Source organism: Benincasa hispida, chromosome 9 (assembly GCF_009727055.1).
Source record: "Benincasa hispida cultivar B227 chromosome 9, ASM972705v1, whole genome shotgun sequence".
NCBI classification, from domain to species: domain Eukaryota; kingdom Viridiplantae; phylum Streptophyta; class Magnoliopsida; order Cucurbitales; family Cucurbitaceae; genus Benincasa; species Benincasa hispida.
In genome coordinates, this window is record NC_052357.1 from 70,174,968 (window position 1) to 70,188,708 (window position 13,741).

Here is a 13,741-nt window from a genome sequence, read left to right on the forward strand (position 1 = left end):
GTAGAGTCATCCATAGACTCGAAAGTATCAATTAATATCCTGAACTTTTGGGTTATATCAATTTAAATTTTAAAATAATAATTGTATCAATTTAAACCCTCAACATTTATAAACATATCAATTTAAACTCTAAATTAATAATTACATCAATTTAAATTCTGAATTTTCATAAGTGCAACAACCAAAACCTTGAAGGTTTCATAAGTATATCAATTTAAACCTTTTATTATGTTTTATTTTGATATACTTATGAAAGTTTAGGGTTTAAATTGATATACTCATGAAAGTTTAGGTTTAAGTTGATATACTTACGAAAATTCAAAGTTTAAATTAATATAATTATTAGTTTACGGTTTAAATTGATATACTCATGAAAGTTTAGGTTTAAGTTGATATACTTAAGAAAATTCAAAGTTTAAATTAATACAATTATTAGTTTATGATTTAAATTGATACAACTATTAATTTAAATTTTAAATTAAAATAATCCCAAAGTTCGGAGTTATAAATTAATATTTACCCCTAGCAAAAAACTAAATGACCTAACAAATGGTGCACCATTCTTTACTTATTTTATTTGTCTAGACAACATCGATTTATAGATTTTTTTTTTCTTTTTCCTTTATAACACTGACTATTATCGTATTAAATACAAACATGGGCTAAAGACTACACGTAACTCATCCATTTACTTAACATATAATATTAATTATCATATGTTACGTATTTAGTGAGGCTCTAAACCATAGATAAGTTCTACATTAAATTTTTTTCTACATTACAAAAATCATACAAGTTGAAGATATGATTAACAAAACAATAGTACTTATCTAAGGATCTTTTGTGAACTTTGAACTTCTTGGAAAAAAAAAATGAGGGTGTAAAGGTAAAAGGCTAAAACTAAAAGCAATAATACAAAAAAGACAAGGTTAGGGAATTGACTTTGGAGGGAAAGAATAATTTTTTTTTTGTCCTATATTTTGGATCTAATTTGGTCTGTCACACATTTAGTTCTTATATTTTGAGTTTGATTTCAATTTAGTTTTTAGGTTTTAAAATGTTACAATCTTACCATTGACATTTGAAATGTGTAATAGATTTATAAACTTTTAATTTTATGTTTAATAGATTTCATAAATATAAAAATAAATTGTATTAGATAAAAAATTATTTGGGTCTAATTGAAATTTTAATATTTAATTTGTAGTTAATATAGACGTGAATTTTGAAGCTTGTGTACTTTATTTCTATAAATTTGTGTCCACTGTAACATTAAGATCTGGATCTGCTATTAGATCAGATGATGGGTAAATTTAACCTCTTTTATGTTTGAACAGTTCTATATTAATTTCATCTGCTATATTTTGTACACTTGATTGGATGAATCTTCACCATTCGAATTGAATAATATGGCCCCATTTCCAATTTTCTTCAAAATATTTCACTTTTCATGAGCAGATTGATTCATATGTAAATGCCCCATGTGGGTTTCGAATATTCAATTTGAGCCTATGTCAGTATAGTATTCCGATCAAATACAAATTTAGAGTTCTTTTTTTATTTTTTATTTGTTGGGTTAAAATCATAAAAGGTCACTCATATGAAATCAGAATATTATTAGATTAAAATAGAAAATTTTGTTTCATTTATAATTTACTTGTTTCATATAATACAAAAACTACATATTACAATGTTTAAATCCTCGAGAACTTAAATGAGTTAGGGTGAATTTAAAATGATATATGTACTCTCTAACACTCATTCACTCATGGGCGAGAATCAGAATTCAATATTAATAAGAGGAAATGGAACTCAGAATTTCCTAATTTAAAACTCTATATATTAAAGCAACTAATTAATCCAAAAAGTTTTAAGTATGGTTTACGGTAAATTTAATATTATATCAATGCTTTCACAAAAGATTTGGTATAATTTTCTTCTCGTCCCTAGATTTTGGATATACTTTTCATTTGGTTTCTAATTTTCAAAATGTTGTATTTTTAGTTCTTAAGTTGTGAGTTTCATTTTAATTTAGTCCCTAGATTTCAAAAACATAACAATTTTATTCTTGAGATTTAAGTTTTATTTCAATTTAGTCCATACATTTCAGATTTACATTTTAAAGTCTAATTTTTCTCGAAATGCCCACTTTCAATCTTTAATGTTAACGTCTATTGAATAATTTTTAAAAAATATAAAAAATATATATATAATTAATTGAGTTTAAATAATTTTTTTCGTCATTATTAAAATTTAATTTTAAATTTCACTTCACATTATCTTAAATTAATTAATAGATTTTAGCATCAAGATTGAAGTAAGTATTTAGTGAAAAAAATGAGTTTAAATTTTAAAATTTAAATTTTACTTAGAGATCAAATGGAAAGAAAATTCAAATCTCAAAGAAAAATTTGATATATTTTAAAATTTAAGAACTAAATTAAAAACAAATTTAAAACTAAAAAGACTAAAAATGTAACATTTTAAAATTTAGAAAAAAGAGAAATTAGACCTAAAATATCGAGATCAAAATACTAATTTTCTGAAAAAAAATTAATATTTTATAGAGCAATTTTTTAAAGCAAAGGGAGCATGAATACATGTATGAACAGATGCACCATTAATTAACTACCGAACCCATGTAATTCAATTCAATAAGATTAATGCTTTCAGACCAAACCCAAAATTGATCTGTCCTTTTTTTTTTGGGGGGGGGGAATTTATAATTATTCCAACCTGTTTCCAGGCTCTGGTGACCTTTAATAATAATCTTCTGAAATATGGCAACTGCTTTTTATTGTTGTAAAATTGAAGAGAAAAAAGAGTTACGGCCAAAATATGGATATTTAGGAAAATATATTATTGAAATTAAATATAACCTAATATATAAATAAATAAAACACAAAATATAAAATTATAGAAAAACGAAAATTATGAAATTCTCTTTAAATTTCTCTCCAAAGTCTCTTCTTCAAAATCCACCAATATATATTTTTTATAGACAATTTGGCAAATTGGGATGACATATTTGAACACTGAGGATGTGATTAATCTAAGAGTTATTGAAGTAAGGGATTTAGAAGTAGGAGTTGTGAACTCTACTCCTTGTTTGCCCGACCTAGAAAACAACAATTTATATCTTATCAATACTTCATAGGGCCGTCAAATTTACAAACTACCTCGATTTCATAACTTTTTATTTCTCACTTATTCCACTCCTTAACTCAAACACCCACTAAGAATGTGTAGGCAACATGTATAAAGACATAATGGTTAGTGGTTAGTCATTTAGTTTTTTTAAACACTAAATATTGGGCATTCTTTTTTTTTTTTTTTTTTGTAATATATAAAATTTATTTTGTTTTATTTTATTTCTTTTTTTTTTTTTGGGGGCAGTCTCGTGTTAATTAAATAGAATTGAGATATTAATTTGTGCACAGTTGTACAATAACTTCAAAAGGGATAACCAACAACGAACATATTGGCAATTTGACATTAGAAAAAAAGAAAGTAGCCAACAGACGTTCCCATTTATTTGGAAAAATATGTAGACCTACTTTTTTTTTTAATTTTAATAAAAAATATAATTCTTAGTGAAATTTCTTTTTGGTGAAATCTTGAATGTACTTATAATTTGTATTGAGAAGCTAAATTTATTTAAAGACAACGACTTGGTGCAACATATTTGGTTGATAAATAATATGTACTCTTTGTGAGTTAAGAAGTTCAAGTCATATTGATAATTATTTTATACTTAAACAAAAATTAATGTATGTAGTTGTTGATTAATTGATACGAGAAAGCATATTCCATATGATCCAATAAAAGCTTATTTAAGCTTATTTTATATGGCGTTTAGCATGCAACCAAAACTGGCATATTTGGTTCATCTCCATTATTTGGTGCCCTTTTAGGTGATGTATACTATACTTGGTTGCTTAATTTATATACTATGTTTATCTTATTTTTTTGTACTCTATCAGCTTCTCCCCCCACCAAATAATTCTCTTGTTCATCATTTTTTTTTCTTTTACTTATTACTAGTATGCTTTAAATTAATTCTACAAAATTCATTGGATACAATAGATTTAATAATATATTTTCAGAACGTCACATGATGTTTTTACTAAATATAACTTAAATTTCACTTTCATTATTTTCTATCACCGATCTTTCTTTGCATAGTCATTTGATTCCTATAATATGATTATCTTCTCTCATTAAAATTCCTTTTTTTTTTCTTGAAATAAGGTTTCTTTAATTTGAACAACAAATTAAAATTTTTAAACAGGTAGCTTTGAAGGATTTTTTTTCTTCTTGTGTATGTAATGGTTGGTTGCAAGTGCCTTTAACATAAATAAATAACCAAAAAAGAAGAAAATATATACTTAAATAAGCTCGATGTTTTCTTTCAAACAAAAAACACTAAACAAACAAGATCTTAATTATTTTCATTTTAGTAATGGGAAATTGAAATCCAATTTTAGTCCTTGCAATTTGACTCTATACTATTATTTTTGAAGAATATTGTTGACTCCCACTTGAATGCTTCTACCCAAGATTCTCATCCCACTAACAACAAAAACATGAGCATATTTTTCTTAAATAGTTTCAAAAGTAATTGTTTTTAATTACTAATTTTTCTAACTTTGCATCAAAAATATCTCATCAAGTTTGAAAAATACCCTTAAACTTCTAATATAGGTTCAAAAATACCTTTACCGTTAGTTTCGGATGAAAATCGTTAGTATTTTATGTTAAAAATACCCTTGAACTTTCAAAATTTTAAAAAATATCCTTAATTTTTTTTTTTAAAAAATACCCTTACCGTTATATGAACAAAAATTGTTACTACCGTCTTAGTTCTCTATTTCCATCTCTTTTTCTCCCTTTCTTCTTTAGTTAAGGTAGATGAACTATAATAAGAAGAAAGAAAATAAATGAAGCACCTAGGGATTTTAGTAGTTAAATATTTTAACAAAGTTGTACATTAATAGATAAATGTGTGTTGATAACTAAATACGTTTTTTTTTATTTGACTATTTATCATTTTGGTATGTTTTAAGAGGAGATTTTGATTTTAAAAATCTGGGAGATTTTATGTTTTAATTTAAAATTTTGGTTGGTGAGAAAATTTGTATAAGCTAAGAATTGAAAAATTAAGAGAAAATGAGACTATCTATATAAAAAAAATGAGGATATTTATATAATTTATTTTAACATTGATTCTTTTTTAACTTAAAAACTTCAAATAAATTGATTACCACATCGACGGTGAAAGCATTTTAATTTTTTTAATTCTAGAATTATTTTGGCAATGATATATTAAAGGTTTATGTTCCTATATTAACGTTGAAATTATTTTTGAACTTTTTTTAAGTTAGGTTTTTTTTTTATTTTTAAAAATTTAAGGGTATTTTTTAAATAAAACTTAAATAGCTTCATCCCAAACTAACGACAAGAATATTTTTGAATTCTTTTTTAATTTTAAAGATATTTTTGAAACTTTAGAAAGATTAGAGGTATTTTTGACCCGAAGTATAAAGTTTAGGAATATATTTTTTTTTTATAATTTAGCCTCTTTCTAAACACCGATATTCTTTTAAGCCCCTCTGGTTAAGCTAAAAAATAAAACTAAAAACATTAAAAAAAAAAAATAGTTTATTTGTTTTAGAACCATATAGTTTCCAACAAACTTTTGAAGTTTATTAATGTAGAGTATATGTTATAGATAATAATATAGATAATATGGAGGGGGCGACGTCGTTTGGTTTTGTATAAATTAGTGAAAACCAAATCAGTTTGCCGGCAGAAACATAAAAGAGACGAAAAAAAGGTTAAGGATAGGATAATGATGATGAAGATGATTATACTTCCAAATTGTTCCCTTAATCAAAAGCCTTCCATTTCCCCCTCCCTTCTTCCACCTTCAAAATTACCCCATCTCTCTTCTTCAAATACGGTGAGATTTCTCCTTCAGTTAAACATATTTCAAATTTAAATAAATAATATTTCAGAAACTAATATTGTATTTTTGTTGAACAGCCATTAATAATCCCAACGGAGAAGTTGAAGCCTCGGCAGATCATTCCTTTGAAAATTCATGTTCTGAAAAATCTCAAAACAGCATGGATGAAACTGTTGGACGGCTTTGTTGATTCAGTCTTTCAATTCTCTGATCAAACCCTTCACCCAAATCAGGTAATTATATCTATATAATCTAATTATGTAATTACTTTCTTCGTTAATTCTACTTCCTCTTTATATTTTGGGTCTACTTTTCATTTGGTTCCTAAATTATTTTAGGTTTATTTCAATTTAGTCCCTAGATCTCTAAAATGTTACAATTTGATTCTTGAGGTTCGAGTTTTGTTTCGATTTGATCCATAAATTTTAAGATTTATCATAAATTTAAATTCATTTTTTTTTAACTGAAATGCTAACTTTATTTAGTTTTTGGCTTTAATGTTTATTAATTAATTTAAAATATTTATGAAGTTAAATTTTAAAACTAATATTAATAGTGATTAAAATTTAGTAAAACTTAAATATTAATAAATATTATTTTAATTATTTTAAATTAGTGAATGCACATTAACATTAAATACTACATGTGAGTATTTAGTGAAAAGTTGGGGTTATTAATACGTAACATTTTGAAATCTAGAAATTAAGAGATATTTTTTTCCTTAAAAGTATGTATGTATATATAACTTAATTTTCCATGCATATGTATGAGTTGTACCATTTTTTATCCCTAAAATTTGTTCACTTTTAATCTCATTACTTTTCTTAAATCTCAAATTTCATCCTTCAAAGTTAAATTTTTTTGAATTTGGTTAACTAAAGAATAATAACTATCAGGTAAGAAACATACACTTCTGAAAATATTGCCGAAGAAATTGATACAAAAAAAAGAGAGACAATCTCTTGAAAAGAAAGAAATTTTTGTTAATAATGTACAAGGAAGAATACTTTTGAGAGAACACTCTTTTAGTGTCTCAACACTCACTCACTCTTCTTCACTAATTCTCTAGCTTTGCTTATCTTTCTTGCTTTCTTTGCACGTTTGCTTGCTTTATGAATGGGGATATATCTCCTATTTACAGGCATTAGATTCTTGGAGCCCAAGTAAAAGATCTCTCTAGGTTCTTCTTGAATTCTACATGTCTTTCAGATATTTCTTGAGTTATCTTTATCTAAAAGAATTATCTGAAATTTCTTGGAACCTAAAGAAAATTTAGGATATTTCTAGATCTTTTTTTTTAGATATTTATTTATAGATTTCAACACAATTCTAGAAATGTCTAATTTATATATTAGTGTCATTATGTACATATTTCAATAACATTATAAAATAGTTAGTGTTATCTTTTACTTCAACAAAAATATTTCTAAAATTTATATAGAAAAGACACATAGATAATTATTTTTTATTTTTTTTAGAAAAACCAACAATAAACTAGTTAGAAGTATTAAAAAGTAAATAGATTAAAATTGAAAAGTTGCGGGTGGAACCAAAATAATATATATATTTGAGAACGAACCAAAATAATATTGAATTTTAACCAATTTATATATTTGTATGAACAGAGTAACTTTGCGCCGGTTGAAGAGATGGGAGCGGCTGTTGACGTCACCAACATCCAAGGAACCCTCCCCCAGGAGTTTCCCCAAGGAATCTACTTAAGAAATGGTGCAAATTCTTTAATTACTTTAACAAAAATATTCCAGAGAGTATCGACATTTGCACATCTCATCAAATTATTCGATCATACTTTGATATATGACAAATTATTTTTATTTATTATTTGAAATATTTTAATTATTTTTTTTATTGGAAATGATAAGAGAGGGAAGCATAGAAGATGTACCCAAGTATTATTCATACTAAGATTATCTTATCTTTTTAAAACGTAAATAAAACAATAATTTTTAAGAAAGAAAAGAAAAATCAATAGCTTCTCATGTGCTAAATTTTGGTTGGAGTTGGACCTAAAAAAATAGGTACACACTCAATACACCAAATGTTTCCAAAAAAAATAATAAAATGCAGTTGAATACCAACAAAAAAAAAAGATTGTTTTTAAATAAAAAGAAAATAAACCAACTAATTTATAAATAAATATACTTGAAAATATTTTTAGTAGTTTTTTTTTTCGCAAAGGTATTGTAATTAAAGTGTGAGGGAGAATCAAACCTCAGATTACGAGGTTGATAGTATAAACACTATGTCAGTTGAACTACGTACTTATTGGTTATTTTAAGTAGTTTTAATATTTAAAATATTTACCCCAATAAAAATCTATCATGTGACATATTTTTTAAAAACAAAATAATTAGATTTTTTTTTTTTTTACTATATAAGAAAAATTGAATGTATGAGATTAAGAGTAGGCTAATCATTATCCATATTTTCTAAAGAAAATATTTGGATTCATCCTAGCCATCACCTATGTTTGCACATCTCACTAAGTTATCCAATCATAATTTGTCATATTTTAATTTTTTTTTAGTTTCAAGTATTAGCCATTTTGTAATATGAAAGTTGAATTATAGAGAGTTTTAATTGAATCCGCAGGAGGAAATCCATTGTTTGGAGGATTGAAATGGGCGAAATCGGTTTTTGGAAGATCGAGTTTTATATGGGTGGAAGGAGAAGGAATGCTTCACGCCTTGTATTTCAAAAAAGCCGACGACACCAATAATAATGACGATGCCAAATGGAAAGTGTTTTACAACAACAGATTTGTTCAAACTGATACATTCCGTTTGGAAAAACATGAGAAAAAACGACCCTGTTTTCTTCCCACGGTGGAAGGCGATTCTCTGGCTGTTCTCTTTGCCTTTTTACTCAACTGGGTATGTGTGTATGCATTAGTTATTCATAATTTTAATAATTATATTGTAACGTAGCAATTAGTTGATATTAAGGGGTGATTTTATGGGTCGCCCCAGCTTAGATTCGGAAAATTCAACAAAGATGTGAGCAATACCAACGTATTTGAGCACTCGGGTAAATTTTACTCAGTTGCTGAAAATCATTTGCCCCACGAGATGGATATCAACACTCTCCAAACTTTGGGGAATTGGGACGTCAATGGTTCTTGGAACAACCGCCCCTTTACAAGCCATCCTNTTTTATTTATTTTTTTTTATTTATTTATTTTTTTTTTGTCTTTAGGTTTTGGATTTGATTTCTATTTAGTTTATAAGTTTCAAAATGTTGCACAATTAATCTTTAAGTTTTGAGTTTGGTTTTAATTCAATCCTTAAGTTTCAAAATGCTACAATTTTATACTTACATTTGAATTTTGCTTCAATTTAGTCCCTATATCTCGAGGTTTACACTTTTAACTTCGATATTTCACTAAATACTCACTTTCTGTCTTTTGGAATTAATTTATGTTAATAAATTAAAAATTGTTAAAAGAATTATAATTAATTAAGCTTCATTAATTCTATCACTTTTCAAATTAAATTTAAAATTTCACTTCTAATTATCTTTAATTAATTAATAGAAATTGACTTCAATGATTTTGAAAGTAAGTATTTAATGAAAAATTAAGGTAAAAAATGTAAAATCTTGAAATCCATTGATCAAATTGAAACAAAATTCAAATCTCAATGGTAAAATAGTAACATTTTGAAACTTAGGGACTAAATTGAAATAAAACTCAAAATTTAACAACTAAATGTATAATATTTTGAAATCTAGTGACTAAATAGAAACTAGAATAAGACTTAGGACCAAAAAGATATTATTATTTTTTTTATAGTAATAATTGAGGGGGTTACATAAAAAAGATGGATGCATCAAAATACACTCAATTATTACTCGTTTCATTATTATTTGAAAAAAAAAAAAATTTGGGTGTATGTACCAAATTTTTTGCTACCTACCCCAATTTTTCAAACTACAACTTGTATATGACCAACTTCTCTTTCTTTTTCTGAAATATTTTAGAATTTTTTTCCATATGTATATGTCTCAAGTCTTGTTATATATTTTTTTTAAGGGGCAATACTAGATGTACCAATTTTCATGTATTTTACTCTTGTCATACATAAAAATAAAAATAAAAAATTATTATTTTTTTTTTTTTTTAGAAAACAATTAGTCATGTGATGAATTGTGACTAGAAAATTTAATGAGATGCACAAAAATGAGTAATGATTAAATACAATCAAGGCACCTAATCTACCTGCATCCTCTTTTTTAACCCAAAGAAAAATAAGAAAAATAATTCAATTTTTTAAAAAATATTGTCACATAATAGAATTTTATTTGATAATTTTTATAGAATCTATTAAGATAGATGCATATGAGAGAACACCAAGTTTCTCTTAAGAAAAAAAATATTGTATTTTTTTTGTTTGAAATTATATGTTCACCATCTGCAATCAGAAAGCACCGGAAACCGGGGAGCTGGTTATCATGGGCGTCACTACAACAAAACCCTTCATGGAAGTTGGAGTTATCTCTGGTAATTTTTTTTTAATTAAAAATAATATATTCTCCTACAAACTAGTTAATTCTTTTATTTCAACGTAAAATAATGATTTTCGAAATTTATGCTATTTGACACCTGAAATTCAACTAATATATTAGCAAAATATAATTTGCGAATTTATTATTAGACTAACTGACCTACCCCAACTATTAATTCAGGTATATGAAACAATAATTTAAAAAAGTTAAATACAAACTCTTTAATATATAATTGAAATTTTGAACAATATTATTAGAGGATTATCATTGTGACAATCCTATTTAATAATTTTTGTAGTCGCTTATTTTGATATTATTTGGTCCATATCATGGAGGATTATTTTTCTCTCTTTAATTTCTTTATGTTAATTTCATCTGCAGGAGATGGAAAGCGAATGGTTCATAAAGTAGACGTCAAACTCAGTAGAAGTAGCCTTAGCCATGAAATTGGTGTCACAAAGAGGTAAAACTAGTTGCTTAAAATGTTAGAGATTTGAATGTTTAACGTATTTATTTTTATAATTGGTTGATCAATGCTTGGAGTTGAATTATAGGTACAATGTGATATTGGATTACGCATTAACCATGGACTTCAATAGACTTATTAGAGGCGGAGTGTAAGTTAATCCTATATATCAATCAAAATTAAATCCAATTCAACATATTATATAAAATAACTTATTTTTAAAACTAAACATTTGAATATTCCGTATTACAGATTCTTAAAATACGATAAGTTAGGATATTCCAGAATAGGAGTGATGCCTCGTTATGGAGACGGCGATTCAATTCAATGGTTTGATGTGAAACCCAATTGCTCCATGCATCTTTTCAACTGCTTTGAACACAACGACGATGAGGTTAATTAATTTAGCAAGAACAAAAATATGCATATTTGAATTTAATGAATAAATGTTGATTAGTTATTAACCATGAAGAATATAATAATTAATATAAGACAGGTTGTGGTGTGGGGATGTAGAGCTAGTGATTCAGTGATACCTGGACCTGAAAAAGGAGTGAACAAATTTGATTGGTTCTGTGAAAGATTTAAACAAAACATTAATGTTGAAGATAATGATGATGAGTCATCGTTGGTTTCTCGTCCTTACCAATGGAGGCTAAACCTCAAAACAGGAGAAGTTAAAGAGGAATATCTCACTGCAACTTCCATGGATTTTCCCTTTATTAATTTACGTTTCACTGGTCTTCCAAACAAATTTGGTTATGCCCAAGTTCTTGACTCCGTTGCTAGTTCTAATTCAGGTATTGCTAATTAATTTATTACTGCTCAATCTCTTAATAGTTACTATTTTAAATGTGGATATGATTAATTCTCTCTAGATTCATATAAAAAAAAAAAGTAACGTTTTAATTGAATTATTCATTTTGGTTAGTAAATATACAATATTTTATCTGCTTTTCTAATGTTATGTTGAATTTAGGGATGTTCAAATTTGGGGGCTTGGCCAAGTTGCATTTCGAAGAGCCTCGGACTAGTGATGAACTTTCACCGGTAATTTCTTTTTTAATTATCCAATAAAAAACAACCATTTCTGAGTAAGTTTTTCTAAATTTCGATATGACATGCAAATTGAAAAAATCGGAGGACTTCACCATTTTTATTATGCATATAGACTATTCCTCTCATTTCTAATTAAATTTGTGATAAAATGCATATTATCGAATATGATATTGAGGATCATCTCACTTTAAAAAAATAGTAATACTTGAGTAAAATCTAAGCTACACCTATTTTCGTGCATTCCTTTCGATTTAAAAAAAAAAAAAAGAACATTAAAAAATATTTTTTAAAAAAAAAAAAAGAAAAAACTTTACTTTCTAGGTTTGAGATCTAATTTCTATTTGGTCCTTAGATTTCAAAATCTTACACAAGTTTTGAATTTGGTTTCAATTTACCCTATAGATTTCAAATTGTTGCAATTTTACCCTTGACATTTAAGTTTTATTTGAATTTGGTCCTAGATTTCAAGATTGTACATTTTTAACCTCAATTTTTTATTAAATACTCATTATGAAGTAAAATTTTAAATTTAAGTTTAAAAATGATGAAAATATTGATGAAAAATGTAAATTTAGAGACTAAATTCAAACAAAACTCAAATGTCAAGAGTAAAATTGCAATATTTTGAAACCTAGAGACTAAATTGAAACAAAACTCAAAATTAAGAACTTAATGTGTAACATTGTTAAACATAAGGACCAAATAAAAATTAGACCCCAAATCTAGGGACTAGAAAGATATTTTTCTCAAAATATTAATATAAAATGTATGAATACATTGCGAAAAGAATATGAATGTAAATGTGAACATATCTTGGTTGTGAATGAGAATTTGCAGGGAAAGAAGTGTAAAGAAGAGGAGATAAAAGTGGAATACCATATGTTGGAGCACAACTCATTTTGCAGTGGAGCTTCATTTGTTCCCAGAGAAAATGGAGACCAGGAAGATGATGGTTGGATAATTGCTCATGTTCACAATGAGATTACCAATACATCACAGGTTAATTTCATTTCGTTTAGTAGCTATTTTGTTTTTTTTAAAATTAAATCTATTTCATTCACATTTTTACAATGATATACATCTTTTTTAAACATAATAGTTGAACTCTTACTCAAATTCCAAAAACAAAAACAACTTTTTGAAAGTTACTATTTTTAGTTCTAAAAATTTGGCTTGGTTTTGTAAATCAATGGTGAAACGTAGAGAACACATGAAGAAATTTGTGAAATTGAAATAATATCCATAGGCTTAATTTAAAAAACAAAATAGTTATCAAATTAGGCCCTCGAATTTCTAATTTTGTTTTGTTTGTTCTGATTTAATCAGGTATATATAATAGACGCACAAAAATTCAACAATGAGCCAATTGCAAAAATAAGTCTGCCACAAAGAGTTCCCTATGGATTCCATGGTGCTTTCATGCCCATCTCATGGAACAAAAAATAGAATATATAATGCAATAAATTTTGATTCAGAAAAAGGTGTTCATCATAAGTCTGGTCCGTTTTTCAGTTGTTTAGGTATGAGTATCAACTTTTGTAATTATGGCTCTTTATTATATTTATTGTACTCTTATCAATATGTAGCAACCCCCTTGATTAGTTTCTTCACATTACATTTTCTTTTTTTGGTTCCATTTGTAATTAGGTGGTTATTAGTTAGTCCAATTATGTTACTTTTAAGTTGTTGCCATATATGTTTTAACTAGTTTTTCTTTGCGAAAA

The 13,741-nt window shown here is 26.1% G+C and overlaps 1 protein-coding gene across 1 annotated transcript; it reads left to right on the forward strand.

Moving 5' to 3' along the window:
* The first annotated feature begins 5,851 nt into the window (after nucleotides 1-5,851).
* Nucleotides 5,852-13,463, forward strand: LOC120084872 (carotenoid 9,10(9',10')-cleavage dioxygenase 1-like). The gene is made up of 13 exons (XM_039040683.1): nucleotides 5,852-5,962; nucleotides 6,046-6,201; nucleotides 7,594-7,696; nucleotides 8,582-8,862; nucleotides 8,959-9,137; nucleotides 10,405-10,487; nucleotides 10,874-10,955; nucleotides 11,047-11,109; nucleotides 11,211-11,347; nucleotides 11,453-11,758; nucleotides 11,938-12,008; nucleotides 12,855-13,016; nucleotides 13,344-13,463. Exons 1-13 carry the CDS (start codon nucleotides 5,852-5,854, stop codon nucleotides 13,461-13,463), a joined length of 1,854 nt encoding a protein of 617 aa, XP_038896611.1.
* The last annotated feature ends 278 nt before the right edge of the window (nucleotides 13,464-13,741 follow it).